Source organism: Tachysurus fulvidraco, chromosome 4 (assembly GCF_022655615.1).
Source record: "Tachysurus fulvidraco isolate hzauxx_2018 chromosome 4, HZAU_PFXX_2.0, whole genome shotgun sequence".
NCBI classification, from domain to species: domain Eukaryota; kingdom Metazoa; phylum Chordata; class Actinopteri; order Siluriformes; family Bagridae; genus Tachysurus; species Tachysurus fulvidraco.
Window position 1 is genome coordinate 7,671,800 of NC_062521.1, and position 19,428 is coordinate 7,691,227.

The 19,428-nt window shown below is 36.7% G+C and overlaps 1 protein-coding gene across 3 annotated transcripts in view; it reads right to left on the reverse strand.

Moving 5' to 3' along the window:
- Window positions 1–19,428, reverse strand: part of itga9 (integrin, alpha 9) — a 64,927-nt gene that overhangs the window by 43,679 nt on the left and 1,820 nt on the right. For 2 of the 3 annotated variants that reach the window (XM_027165783.2, XM_047812309.1), the window contains exons 2-5: window positions 18,367–18,494; window positions 11,518–11,624; window positions 7,176–7,299; window positions 4,208–4,275 (exon numbers count right to left, since the gene is read on the reverse strand). In XM_027165783.2, the coding sequence (XP_027021584.2) occupies window positions 4,208–4,275; window positions 7,176–7,299; window positions 11,518–11,624; window positions 18,367–18,494 (427 nt within the window). Of the gene's footprint in view, window positions 1–85; window positions 1,783–4,207; window positions 4,276–7,175; window positions 7,300–11,517; window positions 11,625–18,366; window positions 18,495–19,428 lie in introns of those variants that run through there. The other variant, XM_047812310.1, reaches the window with a different exon arrangement.

The window sequence follows — 19,428 nt, forward strand, 5'->3', positions numbered from 1 at the left end:
CAAAAAATAATAAGAGTCTGGTTTCTGACAGAATTCAGTTTGATCATTTGGAACATTTTTTTCCTGACCGTAGTCTGTCAGATACCTTTTGTTAGATATTTGTCTCCTTTAGGAGATTAGATGCACTAAAGTAAAGACTGGAAAAAGAACAGGCAATATTTTTTCCACTCTTCAACTCTCCAGTCTCAGATGCCTCAGATTCCAGTTCTTGGCTCACCAGAGTGGAACCTGATGCAGTCTTTTACTGTTGTAGCCCATCCACTTCAAGTCTTGACCTTGTCCTGAGATGTTTTTTTGCTCATCATGGGTATAAAGAGTGTTTATATGAGTTATCAGCCATTTATAAAATACTCAACCATCTTGCACCAACAACTACAGTACGTCACAGCCAAACTCAGTGAGATTGACATGTTTCCCAATTCACAATATCAACTCTGCTTCTAAGGCTTAATGAAAAAATGCTTTAAAAGCTATACATATTTGAACTGATAATGTGTGGTAATGTTGAATATAAACCCAGCTATATTGAACATATATATAGCCATAATAAACACATATATTGAAAATATAGCTGCTATTGGAAAAAGTACCATGTCTCAGCCAAGAAGTGGGAATAAATTCAGCAAAAAATTGTATTTATCATGTAATGAATTCAGCCCACTCTTGGGGAAAATGTGTCCTTAATAAAGCTACCAATATTAGTATTTTTCCATGCACTGTGATGGAGTAATTAATGATGGGTTAATCCACTAATTAACCTTATGTAACCACCCATTCTGTTATCCCATAGCGCTGATATTGGAACACAGCCAGCTTGTTGATATAAACTAACGTCAGTAAGCATTAAGAAAATCAAACAAATTCATGTTTTCCATTTTAATTTGCGTAAAAAACAGCACAAGCCTATATCGTTGTTTCTTTTTCTTTCTTTAAAATGACTTACAAGACACTCGTGAGAACACATGACGATTGTATGATAATTCTAGAAGTAATGAGCATTTTAATACTTATACAAGCCACTTGGCAAAATATAGGACTGGGGATTTATTACCGTTGTGTGCTGTATCTGGTACCAGATATGGTAACGCAAAAATTTTTATGTTTGTTTGTCTGAGAAGAAAAAACAGACACAAATGGTGGCAAAAGCCATGGAGGTCACTCTTGCCAATCCAGCATCAGTATCCAAATGACTGAGTGATAGATTTCTTACATGTCAGCCATCTGGTTTAGATGCTTAAAGCTTGATGGTTAGTCAAGATGTTAGTACAAGGACAACTGATAGTAAGGTCCAACAAGGACACATCTGTGAAACACACAGGCAGCAGACACTGAAAGAATGTGATAGTTCTGGGTTAAGACTTGCACACACTGCATATAATGTTATCTTAACAAGTGGAATATATTAAGTTCAATTCAATTTTATTTGTATAATGCTTTTAGCAGTTGAACCTTGTTTCAAAGCAGCTTTATAGAAATATAAAAATTCAGAATAAAAATGACAAAGCTTCTAAATAAATTTATATTTATCTGTAACGAGCAAGACCGAAGGTAAAGGTGGTAAGGAAAAACTCCCTGAGAGAGCATGAGGAAGAAACTTTGAGAAGATCCAGACCCAAATGCATCCTTATCTGGGTCACACCAAAGAGTGTGATTATAAAAATGTCCTATATATGGTGGAGTGGAACTGTGTAAAGTAGGTTTTTGAGGTTTGGGGCAATTTTTCAATCGACTATAGTCAAATTGATCGAGTATTTCCTACCATAACATTAAACTAAACAAAGTATTAAATCTATTTCTACACTTTTTTTTTTTTTTTACTAATTTTAAACTTAAACATTTATTTATTTGTTTTTTTGTTTGTTTGTTTGTTTGTTTATTTATTTTTTATTTTTTATTTTTGCTTATTTTTATGAATTAATGGTTAAAATGAGCAAACTTATCTTCCCAAGACTTATACAAGCTTACGATTAGTAAAAGTGTCTTCCTGTAATCCTATAATAGTGAATACTAGTATGCTACATTCAAGGTAACATGCCATTTATTGCAGTTCAGTCTTCTGTGTGAATGCTTAAAACACACAAAAAGGATTAGAATGATTCAGAATCAAAACTGGGGCAAATTGAAAATCTAGAGATTCTTTATTAAACATTAAGAGAAATTAAATAAAATTATGACAAAAAAGGACAGTCTAGAAATTTTTTTTAAATGACCTACAATAAACCAAAACAAGCTTAAAACTGACAGATTTTTGATGGACTGCTGATCATTTAATTGTATAAATTTGACCAGAAAATGTGTTAAAAAATAAATACTACAAACATACTTATACAGTTGATATGCACTTATCTCAAATATAGATTCATTCATTCATTTTCTACCGCTTATCAGAACTTCCTCAGGGTCAAGGGAGCCTGTGCCTATCTCAGGCATCATCGGGCATCAAGGCAGGATACACCCTGGACGGAGTGCCAACCCATCGCAGGGCACACACACACTCTCATTCACTCACACACTCACACACTACGGACAATTTTCCAGAGATGCCAATCAATCTACCATGCATGTCTTTGGACCGGGGGAGGAAACCGGAGTACCCGGAGGAAACCCCAGAGGCACCGGGAGAACATGTAAACTCCACACACACAAGGCGGAGGTGGGAATCGATCCCCAAACCCTGGAGGTGTGAGGCAAACGTGCTACCCACTAGACACCGTGCCCCCTAAATACAGATACAGTTATGTGAAAAATTATTTGCCCTGATTTACTGATTTTTTGCATATTTGTCACTCAAATGATTCAGATCATCAATCAAATTTTAATATTACAGAAAGATAACCCGAGTAAATACAAAATGCAGTTTTTAAGATAAAAAAAAGTCCAAACCTGCCCGGCCCTATGTGAAAAAGTAACTGCCCCTAAACCTAAAAACTGGTTGTGCCATTAATTATGGCAAGTTGTCCAGGTCCTGAAGCTGCAAAAGAGCCCCAGAATATCACAATTCCACTCTTGGTATGGCAGATGTAACAGAACACAAACCATTCAAAAAGTTCAACTTTTGTCTGTTCAGTCCAAAAATATTTATGTTCTTGGTCATAGATGCATCACTGGATGACACTCGGAGTAACTTTGGTAGGGCAGCCACTCCTGAGAAGGTTCACCACTGTTCCAGGTTTTCTCTATTTGTAGATAATGGCTCTCTCCTTGCTTTGCTGGTGTCCTAAAGCCTTAGATATGGCTTCTTAATTTCTTTGTTTCTTATATGTTCATAAGTTTGTTTAGATTGTGGCATATTGTGTTTTTTTTTAAGATCTATGAGCATGATTCACTTTTTCAAGCAGGTTCTATTTAAGTGATTTCTTGATTCAACAGGTTTGGCAGTAATCAGGTCTGGGTGTAGCATGTGGAAATTTAACTCAGCTTTCCAAAAAATGTGGTTAATCGCAGTTCATTGATGATTAAGAATTATTAGTTATTTTTGGACAGTTTTATTTGCTTTAATAAACTAAGTCATTGTTTAAAAACTGCATTTTCTATTTTCTGTGGTTATCTTTGTCAAATATTAAAAATTTGTTTAATGATCTCAATCATTTAAGTGTGATAAATATGCAAAATAATATCAGGAAGAAAACAGATGCTTTTTCACAGCACTACAGGGGTGTTTACTGGGCTTATCTGATCAAATCCATTTCAGATCAGTTTAAAATAACAGAGAGAGCACAGCTTTGATCCTATTTGGACTCATGGTGACACTGATAAATTGTATACAGGGCATCACTTCTGTCAGATTCTGGTACCAATTCCAAAATTCCACTGGGCAGCAATTTCCTCCAACCCTGTATATCAAAAAGGCTTCTGGCTGCACTTTAAACAAAGAAGTGAAATATTCAGAATGCTTAAAAAGGGGCCCAAGAGGGAAACATCCCAATCTTGACTGTGCCTGAGGGTGAAAGTATTTCATCGGTTGATAAACACAGCTCATCAACACACAGTTAATAAATTACTCTATTAGTCATGGACAATAATTTGCTGTGAACTTTTACACATGTAAAATCAACAGAATGCACACAGCCAGAACATGCTAATGGGTCTAAGAAATAAATGTGATAAAACAAACAGCAGAAAACATAAAACGTTACAAGAAACATTACCAAATACACATTAGGGACACATTAAACTTACAGTGTACTTGACATGCACTGCTACTGACCTCCATGAAAGCTCCTGCGATTCCTGCCTGGCATGAGCCATGTTCTTCCCCATACGTCTTCTTATGATCTGCAGGGAGAGAGATACAGAGAAAGTGTGATGGAGAGAGAGAGAGAGAAGGAAAAAAAATATCAGCAAACCTCAAAATGATTTTGCTCTGTGCCTAAGCCAGCAGTTACTGGAGTTCTTCCTGCATTCCATATGGAGCTAGTCAAAGGCTCAGGACCATCCAAGAGGAATCTGGGGGCTCAGAGGCAGACTCAAGCAACCCAATAGCACTACAGTCAACAAAAACTCACACTTAGGGAGTATTGTCAGTGTGTGCGGAGTGTGTGTGTGTGTGTGTGTGTGTGTGTGTGTGTGTGTGTGTGTGTGTGTGTGTGTGTGTGTGTGTGTGTGTGTTTAATGCTGTGCTCTACTGTTACAGAAAATATTAGTCTTGGATCCCTGAAAAATATGCTGTACACACACTCCAATTCCCAGTGTGAAGGCTGATTGATCAGGGTAGAGCTGGAGTTGTGAAGAGAAACGGAAGGAAGAGAACGACTGCCTGAGTGACCCATCAGCCAAACAGCAAGGGATTTCTGTTTGGGGGAAAAAAACTTGCATGCCTTCTGACTCTTTTTGGGGGCTGAATCGCAAAATCTAAAATTCGTTGACCGTAAGCTGCTGGAATGTGAAAATGAAAAACTCAGGAAAGGGAAATTATGTGTAATAGTACAGTTACATCTGTTACAAGGTACAATACAACTAGGAAAGTCTGCAGCTTACATTTGTAACCATAATAATAATAATAACAGTGCTTCACTGCCTTAGCTTATAAATTAAGCCAAACTTTGAATATAACATCAGACAAACAACAAACAACACATTTTGGTGAAGCTTATTATGGGATCATCATCTGCATCATGCAAAATGTCCATCAGAACTATCTAAATGTTTCCTCTACATCCATTGCTGCCAGTCAGAAACTTCTTGTACAAATAAATTTAAAGAGTCTCCACAATCTCTGTGCCAAATCTGGACAAAACTGTTCATAGTTATCTAACATTTTTCTGGAATGAAAATATGATCAGACATCTGACATCTGAGTGTCTGCATATCAGTAAATTCAGTGCATATGCTAAAAATGTTGAGCATAAAATATTTTGTATGTTATATGAAGTTTTTGAAAAAAAAAAAAACTGTATAATTCACTCTTATATATACAATATTTTCCAGGTATTGGTTTCCAGGAGTTTGGTTCTGCATAAACACCCAAAAATGGAGAAACCAAAATTCCCCTGTGTGTTAAATAAAAAATTTTTTTTCCAACATTCAAAATATAGTCATCCATAACATTGATTTATGAGCTACAAAAAAGCATATTTTTATATCCTGTTTTGTCAACACAACAAAAATGAAGATATTTCATTATGCCATTCTTATACCACCTACTCACAGTAGTTTAGCCACACCAATTGAATACCAATACCGAATACCAGTTTAGCCCCACCAATACTGCAAGATAAGTCCCAGCCATTCACATTTACAAAAGCTTAGCCACACCCATCCACTTCACAGCTGGTTAACACTATGCTCTACAGCAAGATAGGCATGCTTATTCGCTTTACAGCAGGTAAGCCCGCACATTCTCTTTACAGCAAGACAATAATTTTCATTTACTTTACAGCAAAATAGCCATGTCCATTCCCTTTATAACACACTATGCTGCCACACCCATTAATTTAACAGCAAGATAGCCACACCTATTACCTTTACATCAAGATAGCCACACCCATTCACTTTACATCAAGATAGCCACACACATTTACTTTACATCAAGATAGCCACACCCATTCACTTTACATCAAGATAGCCACACCCATTTACTTTACAGAAAGATAGCCACACCCATTTACTTTACAGCAAGATAGCCACACCCATTTACTTTACAGCAAGATAACCACACCCATTTACTTTACAGAAAGATAGCCACACCCATTTACTTTACAGAAAGATAGCCACACCCATTTACTTTACAGCAAGATAACCACACCCATTTACTTTACAGAAAGATAGCCACACCCAGTACCTTTACATCAAGATAGCCAAACCCATTCACGATACAGCAAGATAACCACACCCATTACCTTTACACCAAGATAGACACACCCATTACCTTTACAGCAAGATAGCCACACCCATTACCTTTACAGCAAGGTAGCCACACCCATTACCTTTACACCAAGATAGCCACACCCATTACCTTTACAGCAAGATAGCCACACCCATTCACTTTACAGCAAGGTAACCACACCCACTTGCTTTACAGCAAAATTGCCACACCCATTTATTTTACAGCAAAATAGCCACACCTATTACCTTTACAACAAGATAGCCACACACATTCACGATACAGCAAGATAACCACACCCACTTACTTTACAGCAAAATAGCCACACCCTTACACTTTACTGCAAAATAGCCACACCCTTACACTTTACAGCAAAGTAAAGTGGGTTAGCCCCACCTATTCACTTCACAGCAGTTTAGCCCCACCTATTCATTTTACAGGACATTAGCCCCTCCCATTAACTTCACAGCAGGTTAGCCCAGTCCATTTACTTTTATAAAATGTTAGCTCCTCTCATTCAATATAATACTTTATATTATATAATAATAATAATAATAATAATAATAATAATAATAATAATAATAATAATAATAATAATAATAATAATATAAGCTTATTTACACCTATATATTGTGCAGCAAGATAGCCCCATCCATTCAGGAGGAGAGGATGGAAAATCACTATGTAAACATTTATTCTAATTGTTTTTACATTAACATTTACAGCATGTGGCAGACTTTGTTTTTTATAGAAAGCAACACAAATTTGTTTGAAGTGGACTTTTCAGGGACATTTTGGAAAAGTTTAGGAACAAAACATATGTTATAAATGAAATCCAAATGCAATAAAATACCTTCGTAACACGGAATGAGAGCCTGGGACCTGCCCTGTAATGTTGGTGGGATCACAGAGCAATAGCCATGTGGTAGGATGTGCTCCGTTTCGTAATACACGTTTTTCCAGCGATGTGCACAGGCCTATGGATAAAACAAAGAAAAAGAATTTTTACATAAATAAAAACAGTTTAAAGATCATCACATTCTGACAAAGGACAGCAGAACAAATAGTCACTAAAACATAATTAGATGAATTCAAGATGCAGACCTGTCATTTGTTTCCCACCCATATTGTGACATTTCCTCCTGCATTATGGTTGTAAAATATTTCTTACAACACACATGCTCCACATGTTTGACAACTGAAAACCCATTCATATCACCAAAGCAACCATGACAAAACAGTGAAGCATTTCTTATTTTTGACACACCCTTTGCTGTTAGATTCCATCAGATTTTGATTAGTCAGCTATCAGGAGTAGCCCTAAGCCTATGTACATTAGAATAGAGGAATAATCCAAGGGCTAAACATGGAAACTGTTGGAGCTTTTGTTTTTCGCCATATACTGTACAGCCAGAGCCTATTACACCCAGAGTAATACTGTCAAGTTCAAGTTCATTTATTCCAGTTTGAGCTAGCAATTCTAGCAGTTATATACCAATGTTATTTAAGTCAGTATATCCTTTTGTTAAACACATGCACAGTTTACTATCATTTGTCTGGTCAAAAATAGTGTAACAGTAAAAATAAATAAATAAAAGTTCAACATCACAGTCATGGTGGTAGTTATGGAAAACAATCAAATAAATCCTTATATCTGACAAAAACCAAAAGCACAGCAAGATCTGTCTGGCCATGACTTATGGCTTCGGTTTGAAGTTTCAAAAGAATCAACATCCTCCTTACAATGTCTAATGTCTTACCAGTGACACAGAGTGAGTTTGTACAAGAGATAAGAGAGATGTACGTAGTGGATGATGGGGAAAATAATAAATAAATATTAAATATGAGAAGAATCGGAAATGGCCAAAGAATGAAGTTCTCTCATTTGATCCAAGAGCATGTCCTTAACTCACCTCCCACAGCCCATCAACCTTATGACTATAAAAAAAACTTCTCTCTCTTGTCCTTATTAACATTGTCTACTGACAGTAAACACAGTTTCTCTCATCTTGGGTTTCAAATAAACATTCTTCTTTAGTGTGAAATAGGGGGCTACAGAGTAGTTTTCCAAGCGCAGCAGGAATAGAAATACATTCATGTGGTAATTGCTGAGAATTCTCGAGACAACAGTGAGATCAGATTCTTGAGAAGTTCAAGCACCCCACCCCCAATCCACCACTCTTTCTGCCCCTTTCTCACTCTCCTTATGGAGACTGTGGGTCTTTATTCAGACCACTACAATCCGATGAAGTTGTAGACAAACAGAAACACACACAGTTGGACAACTGTTGCATCAGAGAGCCATGTTGTTCAGCATGAGAGCCCTTCCAGTTTATTACACACAATGAACTTGTTAAAATTAAGTCTCTCAAAAATAAACTGCTGAAAATGAACAATGGGAAAAGTAAAGCAAGAATTAGAGGCTCAAATACCTAAAAAAACAACAACAAAAAAACAGAAAAGTATAAGAGAAAGACATTACTTATATTTACCGCTAAAACATGTTGCTGTTTCTATGATATCTTCTTTGCTAACACAAATTAAGATATGTCTTTATTCCAAAATTTTGAATGACAAAATATTCAGAAAAATGCTACACAAGGTTTCATTGTTGTATCATTTCTGTAAATGTTGTCCTAAAATATCAGGCAGGCTACAGTACAGTGAACGATAAAACATTTAGGTCCATTTTATCAATGGACAATGTCATAAAGTAGCTTTAGAGAAATGCATAAATTCCAGAGATGATGGTGGTGGTAAAGTAAAACTCCCTGACATAACATGAAGAAGAAACCTTGAAAGGAACCAGACTTAAAGGGAAACCTAGCCACATGTGGTTGACACAGAAGAATGTGATTATAAAATCATTCCCCTTCTTAACTGTGTACTATAAAGACTAAAACTGTAATTTTCTAACAAGGAACTTGTAAGCAACTCATGTATAAGTATGAGAATCAGAGTTATGAATTCACTAAAAGTTTTCAAATATCAGGATAAACCTTTTCTTCTGTGGCTCAGCAACTGTGAGCATGTTGACATACAGAATAAATGTATTTAATTTTCACAATATAGAACATAAATGTGATCAGTATCAGTATCAGTATATATTCTATATAGTGATCAGTATCAGTATCAGTATATATTCTAAGTAGTGTGTCTAGTACTCTGCACAAGCAGGTTATATAACTGTATCTCTCAAAACATCTATATACTGTACATATCTACAGCCTTCATACTGTATCTTTAAAATAAATAATAGGTAAATACAGTGAATTAAGCCATAGACTTCATTTATTCTTTAATCTTACTGATTCATAATGGTACACACACAGCTCTGTTCACTAATGGTTTGATAGTAGTATACACTTTAAGCGTCTTGTGAAATCCGTTTTACAATGAACTTATGGCACACTCTTCCACTTCTGTAATGTGAATGTTTATGCATTCCCCATTTCCTTCTTGGCTAAACTGGCAGCGTTAGAGGCAAACAAGCTCCACAAGAACATCTAATGTTACTATAATAATAAAAAGACTCCAATGAATCACATCATTATGAAAACAAGAGTGTGTCTTGTTCAAGGATGTAAGCTATCACAAAATAGACAGAAGTTACATAATACCAACAGTGTACTGGTGGAAGGAATGAGTGTAAGTCCTTGTTTTGCTGACAGTATCAGAGCCAACATGGAGTCCTGCTGTCGTCATGTTTCAGCTCCTGCTGTGATTGGCCCAGAGGGGAGATTACCATGGAGATCTCCCAAATAACCATTACAAATGCAGAAACATGAAGTAGTGCACATAAAACCACTACAATATGACATTCTTTAGTTGCAAATCATACAAATCACCACCCATTAGCAATTATCTGCTATATGACTGCTGTTCATTTGATGCATTTTAATCCCATGTAATTTTATCACTACTATAATGTACACTGAAGTGTATTCTGAAATGACTGCTGTCACACTTCCCCACTTTAACAACATAACTTAACACACACCAATTTCCTTAATTCATCATTGTAATGTCATTATTATACTATATAACATCATCAATGTCCCCTAAACCTCTGTCACTCAGCAGAGCAGCAGAAGGTTGTAAAACGTCCTTCAGTGGCTCAGAGAGTGCTGCAATTAGCTCCCTTTAGACTTACCATCAAAGTGCACTGTTGGTACCCTGGAGCCCAGAGAGAGTCTCATGCTTTCATCACCCACTGCAGGGTGCTGTGTGTGAGACATAACAAGCCCTCCGCCCTTGAGTGGGACCAACAGAATGAGAGCCAAACCTAAACAAACCGAGTCAGCTGCCTAGCTATTCTCATCACCTCTCTCTCATCAAGTGATGGGAGAGAAAAAAAAACAAAACTGTCTATTCTAAGACTCCAGTTTTCATCACAGGATAGTGGCCTTTCGTTAAATAGCAGGAACAATAAGTACTGTATAAGTGAAAAGCCTTTTTCTGATAACAAGAATAGACTTTAAAAAACGCAAAGTCAATGTAAGAGACATTGGCATGGTTATCATTGGTGCTATTCTTCACACAGCAGCCTCATACATTAGTCACTTGGCCAGTGCAGCTACTATATGTTTTGTGTATTTGAAGTATTCCTTGGTCTAATACTTCATTGTGAAGTACTGTAAATACACAATACTACTGTATATTACTGTAGTACACAATCTGTATAATTATAGGCATCTTTCTTTTTTAAAGATTAGAAATGCATCTTAAGTAATCAGTATAAAAACAAGTAACAAGTAAAACATAAAAAAACACATCTATCGTCCATCATATTAAATTCTTAACTGTAGGCATTCGTAATGAAAGGACTGGCGTTCTTGTGTCACATCTTTTTTTTGGCTGCTACATCCGACCTTTGGGTTTAGTCTAGTTTAGCTAGTATTTTTTTTATTGCTTTTCATGTTATATATTCATGGTATTTTTATACCAACAGCATTGTAGCCCACATGCACTGCCTTAGTAAATATAATGCTTTGTTTATATACTGTACGTGTAAATGGTGCACTGAAGCAGTTTATGTGCAGGGAAGAAAATGTATACCCTAATTTAACTATACATAGACGTTTAAAGTGTGCACTTATATTTAAAGTGATTTCTGCCATTTAAAAATACAAATTGATAAAGAACATTTTTGGAGCCATCATAAATCCCTTTCAGAATTTTTCCCAATAACATACCAGAACTCTTCCATTGGGTTTGTCTTGTCTCGCCAGACTGACCCCCATCCACTCATCATCCCGGTCACCTTGACATGTCTTTCCACAAGACTCCCTTTGCTTGTTACCTGGAAAAAAACAAGAGATCAGACAACCTGAATCTAATGAATTTGGTTAGCCACATTAAATTGCCTCTACTGAATGTGTCAGAGCGTGGGACTGTGTGTGCATGGTGCACAGTGATGGACTGGCATTTGGGATGCTTGAATCAGACAGTGTACTAGGAATGTAATGATGCAGCAAGATTACAATTCCATACAATACTGTCATGTCTCAATACAACAAATTTTTGGCCTAGAAAAAAATAAGCAACCCCTAAATATCAATATGCATTTATATATAAAACAAAATTTATCAAGAGACCAATTACAGTGGGTTGTGTTTGACTGTATAGGTTATAGAATATGTCCAATACTTCACTTGTACTGTCAGATGAAACTGACCAATTACATGACGGGATAGAAAAAAAAGAGACTAAAGACAAAGAAATATGGTATATAACAGGACAGACAGAATGTCTGAAAACAGTATGGAGAGGTAAAAGAGGTATGTAACTGTATTCTATCATGGAAAATGCTAAATATTTAAGAAAAGAAATAAGCAAAATGCATGGGGTCAATTTCACTCTTAATATGAAAGGCCATTAATATGTATATATAAGATATATAAGAAAATGATAGGGTTTAAGCTTCCTAAATTATTTGAGTTATGTAAAAATAATGATGTCAGAACAGATCAAAAACATGCGTAGAATTCCCACTTGAAACAAACTTGCTGACACAATATTTGGCTCTAATGTGGAAATAAAATAATCAGTTTTCAGATACCAGAGGCCTCAGTTTAAGTCAATAATCAGGGCACTGCCATTATTCACAAACCCATATGTGCCAATATTTCTGTTGAGACTCTTGGCCACTGCAACACCTCCTTTTTCTCTATGACCTAGGTGCAGATTTTAATCACACACTAAAGAGCAAAGGTGAAAGCTCGCAGAACTGCTGCTATTTGTTTTGGCACCCACTGCTATTCTTCTCATAAAACAGCTTGCCTGCATCAGCATGGAAATCATCAGACTAATGTGGGTGAAATGCCTGACAGAACTCGGCCCAACACTTCTTTTGCACCGTATATTTAATGATGAACCCTGCACATAAAAAAGATAGGTTGGCAAGAATGTTAGCAATAAATGAACAGATGAACTGTGGAGTTCAACTGTGGAACATGACAACATCAGGACTATTAAGCAAAATATCTGATAACTAACAGCAGCAACATGTCCAAAAAATACATCTGACTGCTCCTATCTAGAGCTAATGTCATGTGGTTGAGGCAAAACAAACCCCTTTAGTATGCCTTTAGTTGGATATTGGGCATTAGTTCAAATCAGAAGGAGTAAGGAATGATCACTAAATCTCCAGCTTTGCTTTCCAACACAATCTCAATAACAGACGTGTTTGTTTTTTCGTGGGTCATGAGGATCTGCTCTTTGGGGTTTGAGCGTAGCTCAGAGAGAGGAGTTTGTGTCAGTATACAGCCCAAGATCAGAACGGCTCAAACTGTGCAGGCTGTGTGTAAGGCATATCAGGGTCATAAAAAGGGGGGTACAGAGCTGGAATGGGTGTCAGCCCACACATTCTGCTTTGATCATCAGTAGCAGGTCAGTTAACTTGTAAAGCAAGCTCGATCAAAAAGCATTCACTTGAATCAAAGGACAACAGGCAAGTCAGATTCTGCTTTAAACACCTGCTAAAACTTAGCAAGAATGACTAAACCAGATTTAATCTACTTATTTCATACAATATTTTTAAAGCATTTCACTGCAGTCAATAAAATAATCCTCACAAACAGAGATGTGCATATGTCATATGGGTTATTAATGATACTGTTTAGATGTTGGGCCTCATTTATCCAACTGGTTTATTCATGAATCATTTGTATTTACACAAGAGATTTGTTAGTCATGAAAATTCTTATTCATATGCTACTCATGCTCCTGAGAGTGTGTGTATAGATTACAGCATAATACATAACTAATGTAAACCTCGGTTGTTCGGTTTCTGATGTATTAATAGTGATAAGATAAAGCTTAGTGATAAGTGTTGAAGCTTTTGTGAAACTCAGTCATTTTATATCAGTGAAATTATCTGAAAAAAAGTAAATATAAATAGGATATCAAAGGAACAACAAAAATCCATAAATTAAGACTAATAAGAACAGTTATTCAAGTAAGAATGTTGTTGAATAGAAGGTGAACAGGCTCAGGCAGTGTATCAGATCTGTTTGGTCTTTAAATGCTTTAAATAAGAGCCAGGACTAAGTGACCCATCTCATGTCTCTGTGCTGTAACTCCCTACAGTTCTGCACACCATTTGCTTCCTTAAGAGACTTTTTGCTATGTAAAAAAAAAATATATATATATATATATATATATATATATATATATATATATATATATATATATATATATATATATATATATTAGATAGAAAGATATATAAATAAATAAATAAATAGATAAATAATAATAATAATAATAATAATAATAATAATAATAATAATAATATTTTAGCCTTCATGTCAATCCATTTTTACCTCACTTAATTCATCACTATTTTCTAAAATTTGGTTCCAGTTTCAAGGAGCTCTAAAAAATAAATAAGAAAGGTGATTAAAAAAAAACAAAAACACTTATTAAACATAGAAATCAGTCAAAATAACTTTCTACCTCTGAGAAAGTCTATTTTTGGCTTACAGCAATTTAAGCTTTGCCTTTTATGGTGTTTAGTGGGTTTGAGTGCACTAGTGATGATTTGAGTGCATAGTATGGTGTACAAAAAATCTCATTCATGAAACTGTTGTACGGAATCCAAAAGTGCCAAGGTTGGATCAGTCTACTAAATTAATCAAATCAAGTCTGGCATGTTTTCATTGCTGATGTGAAATTAGATACACCTATCAGCCATAACATTAAAACCACCTGCCTAATATAGTGTGGGTCCTGGACTACACAAGACCTCTAAAGATGTGCTGCCGCATCTGGCATGAAAATGTTAGCAGCAGATCCTTTAAGTCCTGTAAGCTATGAGGTGAAGCCTCCATGGATCAGACTTGTTTGTCCAGTACATCCCACAGAAGCTTGATCAGATTAAGATCTGGGGAATTTGGAGACCAATTTAACACCTTGAACTCTTTGTTTCTTTGTAGGTGCTTTGTTCAGAGGACGGGTGAACAGTCCCTTATGCAGAAAACTGTAATGCACATGTTCTGACACCTTTCAGTTACAGCCAGCATTAACTTTTTTCAGTAATTTATGATGAAATAGCTCTTCTGTGGGATCAGACTAAATAGGCAAATATCCCCAGGAATATCAATGAGCCTTGGGCACCCATGACCATGTCGCTGGATCGCTGGTTGTCCTTCGTTGAAGAACTTTTGGTAGGTACTGTACTAAGCACTGTATACCAGGAAAACACTAAAAGACTGGCTGATTTGAGCCATGTCACAGTTGTTCAGATCCTTACACATGCTTATATTAGCTCCTTCTAACAACATCTTTGAGAACTGACTGTTCACTTGCTGTCTAATATATCGCACCTTCTCACAGGTGTTACTGTAATGAGATAATCAACGTTATTCATGTCACCTTTATGTTTACTGAGCACTAGTTCTGTACTGTCCTAGCACACACTGTCTGAGATGTAGAATGTAGTTTAGTCCGCTTCCTTTTCTTGCATTTAGCATGCATTGTTTCATGACCATTATTTTAGTTTCTATGTGTTTCACTCTGATAGAATTCTGCACTTCTGCTAATCACCTATCACATACTGATGAAGTATATTCTAATTTTGATTATAAAACTATGTATTTTTCAGGTTCTTAAAGACGTACACACACACACACACACACACACACACACACACACACACACACACACACACACACACACACACACACACACACACACACACATCATGTGTGGTGCAGGCTAGCACTTAGTATCTTTATATCTATAAATAACTGTATCATCAATGTAATATCAGCAGTGTGTGTTACAGTGAATCTAAGAGTCATGCTGGGGTGCCATCTGAACTGTGGCTGTATTTGAAGAGGTCAAAAATCCCTAGATGCCAAAAGAAACAATGATATCAAAAGAAACTTCCATTTCTTCAGTACCAGTTTGCAAAATCATGTGCAAATGATGGCCGCGTTCCTTTCTTTACGATTTCTTTAAGGCAATGCAGAAATCACATCACAAACAGGACTGTAGACACTGTAGGGGGTTGGTTACTTATTCATTTAATAGAAAGAGTTAGTTAATGGGGGGGGGGCATGGTGGCTTAGTGGTTAGCACGTTCGCCTCACACCTCCAGGGTTGGGGGTTCGATTCCCACCTCCGCCTTGTGTGTGTGGAGTTTGCATGTTCTCCCTGTGCCTCGGGGTTTTCCTCTGGGTACTCCAGTTTCCTCCCCCGGTCCAAAGACATGCATGGTAGATTGATTTGCATCTCTGGAAAATTGTCCATAGTGTGTGATTGTGTGAGTGAATGTGAATTGAGTGTGTGTGCCCTGTGATGGGTTGGCACTCCGTCCAGGGTGTATCCTGCCTTGATGCCCGATGACGCACAGGCTCCCTGTGACCCGAGGTAGTTCGGATAAGCGGTAGAAAATGAGTGAGAGTGAGTGAGTTAGTTAATAAACTAAGCACAACATTATCTCTTACTATCTTACGCCTTATCATCCCAGACTTGGAAACACTTAACTACAATGACTAATAAATTCAGTGGTGCTGATACCACAGAAAAGACATATCAATGAGTTTTTGTTAACCATGTAGGTATATAATCTGTTAGAATGCAGTAACCTGTGCAAGTTCAGCTGAGTAAATGTGAACACGGTATTCACATACTGAGTCAACCAAAACAACTGTTTTTGGTTAAGTAAACCTCTATTAAAATTGAAAGGCGTTAACAACCTGAGGTAACCCCATTTCTAATAACTAAAGAATGAAATAAAAACTTAAACTTCAGCCTCTTTCTTCCAGCACACGCCTCAGCAAATGCTCTTTATTTCCCTAAATTAATGCCACATGAAAAGTAAAGCTACCAAATAAAAATAAACAGAACAGTACGGTTTCATGAAAGAAGTTTTTAAAAATTCTAGATTGGGTAACTGTGAATTGAAACCTGTGATGTGGTAGCTGAGTGGCTAAGGTGTTGGACTACAGATTAAAAGGTTGTGAGTTCAATCCTTGGGCATTCTATCTGTTCTGTTTTGATAAACAATGTGCTGAACACAGACACTCCATGACAAGTTCTTCTTCCATAATTTAGATAATCCTTTTCTTAATAAACGCTCTAAACTACCAGTGATCATGAATGACCATAAATATTACACCAACAATGAATATTACACCTTTCTAAAAATAAACGTACATGCAAGCAAGACCGGAGTATCTGATAAATAACTAATAGGAACATTGTGTTTATGGGCTATGATATTTACAGCTAAGTTTTAAATAGTGTATGCATCATACTGTATAAAACACCATCATGTTCATCATACTGTACACGCTATGTAGAACATGGCTCTAGGGTCCTAAGTTTGACCCAGAGCTCAAGTTACAGTCCATATAGAGATTATATATTGTTCTTCATGTGTCCATGTGGGTTTCTTCCCACCACCCAGAAACATGCCAGAAGGTGGACTGGCAAGATAAAATGTCCCAGGTGTGATGGAGTGTGTGTGCATGGCGCCCTGCAATGGACTGGCATCCCATTATATGGTGTATTCCTGTCTCATTCCTGAAATAGTCTCCGGATTCACCATGACAATGACATTGATTTAATAAGTTTGTGAGTGAGAGTGAGTTCTATTTAAATACATACCAGAACTTTAAAATTTACAACTTTTCTTCCATAAAACTTCATGGTAATTGACACTACTTTCCCGTATTATTGGTGCTGTTTGTCAGAGGCACCCCTTGACCTGCAGGGTCTGAACCAACATAATTCATGTAGGTTCATGGCTGAAGGGAAAGCTTAGGCCCCAGGCCTGCTGGCAGGCACCATTTAATCTTGTGTGTTCCAGCGGTGACACATAGAGTAAGCAGGACAGCGTACATTAAAACCACAGAAACCACTCACTCCCATCAGCCACAAGAAAGGAGCTTGAAGCACATGAAGAGATGTCTACAACTGAAAGAGTTGGCTCAACGTCTTGGAAAATATTAGCAAAACGTTCATCATTTCTAAGAAAATATTCCAGGACTGCAGCTTGATATAGTTCTACTGTATGTCTCGATCTATAGCTGTTTAAACAGCTATTTAATGGAGATTACAGTATAGGTAATGTAACTGAACACATCATAAGTCATCAAAATGTAATGATTAGGATAAAAATGTCAGTAGAAAGGTTCTATTCTTTAGCCTATTCTTTAAAAGAAGAGCACTGCCAAAGCACCAGCAGGACTATAAACAGGTCCCTTCAATAAATATTTGCACCAGGAAAAGAATAACAGCATATTATCAGCACCAAAAATGAGCCCTGCAATAACAAGATGGCAGTGAAAACAACAGGAAGAGTTATGATCAGATTTTTACAAGAGTTACACTGAAGAACACCAAGCACATCAGTTCCCAATGCCAAAACAATCTGTTACTGTTTATACTAAATTTATAATGCTGTAATTCAACATAAACCAGAAAACAAATCATGGTTGCATGTCTCTTTCTGATGAATTGTAATTCTGGATCTACTTTTCAATTTGTATACATGTTGAGTCTGAGACCACCTTCTTAAAATTTAAACTCACCTCTGCCCAGGTCAATCTCTGTACAGCGGCGCTCTGGGTTGCTGTGTATACGGCACTTAAACACAGCTCCAGGAGAGTGAATAGAGTTACTGAAGGATGAATTTGCCCGTGGAGCCCCAACCAGAATCCTGTACACAAGAACATGAGCTATGACTTGTTTCAGTCTACTGACAACACGTGTGCAGTTAAACAGTAGGTGCGCACACACACACACACACACATATATATATATATGGCAATTCACATGGAACAGCATGACAATTTTTGTTTTTTCTTATACACCAAAGACATATGGGATACATTCTCTGAGTATTAAAGATGAAAATGAGACAATAAATCAGAATTTCAGCTTTCACATCCTGATATTTACATCTACATGCATTTAAAAAACCCAGAACAAGGCACTTTTAGTTTGAACCCACAGATATTTAACACGGTCAAAAGTATTGGAACAGGTGACTGACGGCTGTCACATTTGTCTAACCGAAAAGTGCACCACAGGCTTCCACTCATCTGGGCAATCTGGGTAGGCTTACCATTCATCTGCAAAGGATGGAAATGTACAGAAGAAAAACAACTAATATGTCGTTTAGGAGAGATTTATGCTTATCAATCTTTTTAATTTTCAGAACATTATAACCCTTGTTCTGACATTGTCATTATTTTACTGCTATAAGAGTCTATGAGTTTCAAAAGCAAGCCTTTTAAATATTGATTATTCTCATTGCTCACTTTATGTGACACTTAGACAACTCCTCAGCTTATCTTTGTCCATATACAGTATAGTGTGCTGTTAGACAGTTATTGTTCAGTCTCAATACAGCAGTAACTCTGAGGTGGTTACAACGATTGATGCTGTGTCTGACACATCATACCAGTGCCATACGCTACAACACTACAACCGTTTCAGTAATAAGGCTATGCTGAGAATAGTCCTCTGTCTATAAATATTCTGGTCACCGTCCATTGATGAATAGGACAGATGCTGACAAACTGCACACAGGTCTACAGGCTGTATTTCTCAGTATTCTGGACTTCCTAAAACTGCCTCATCTCACTTGC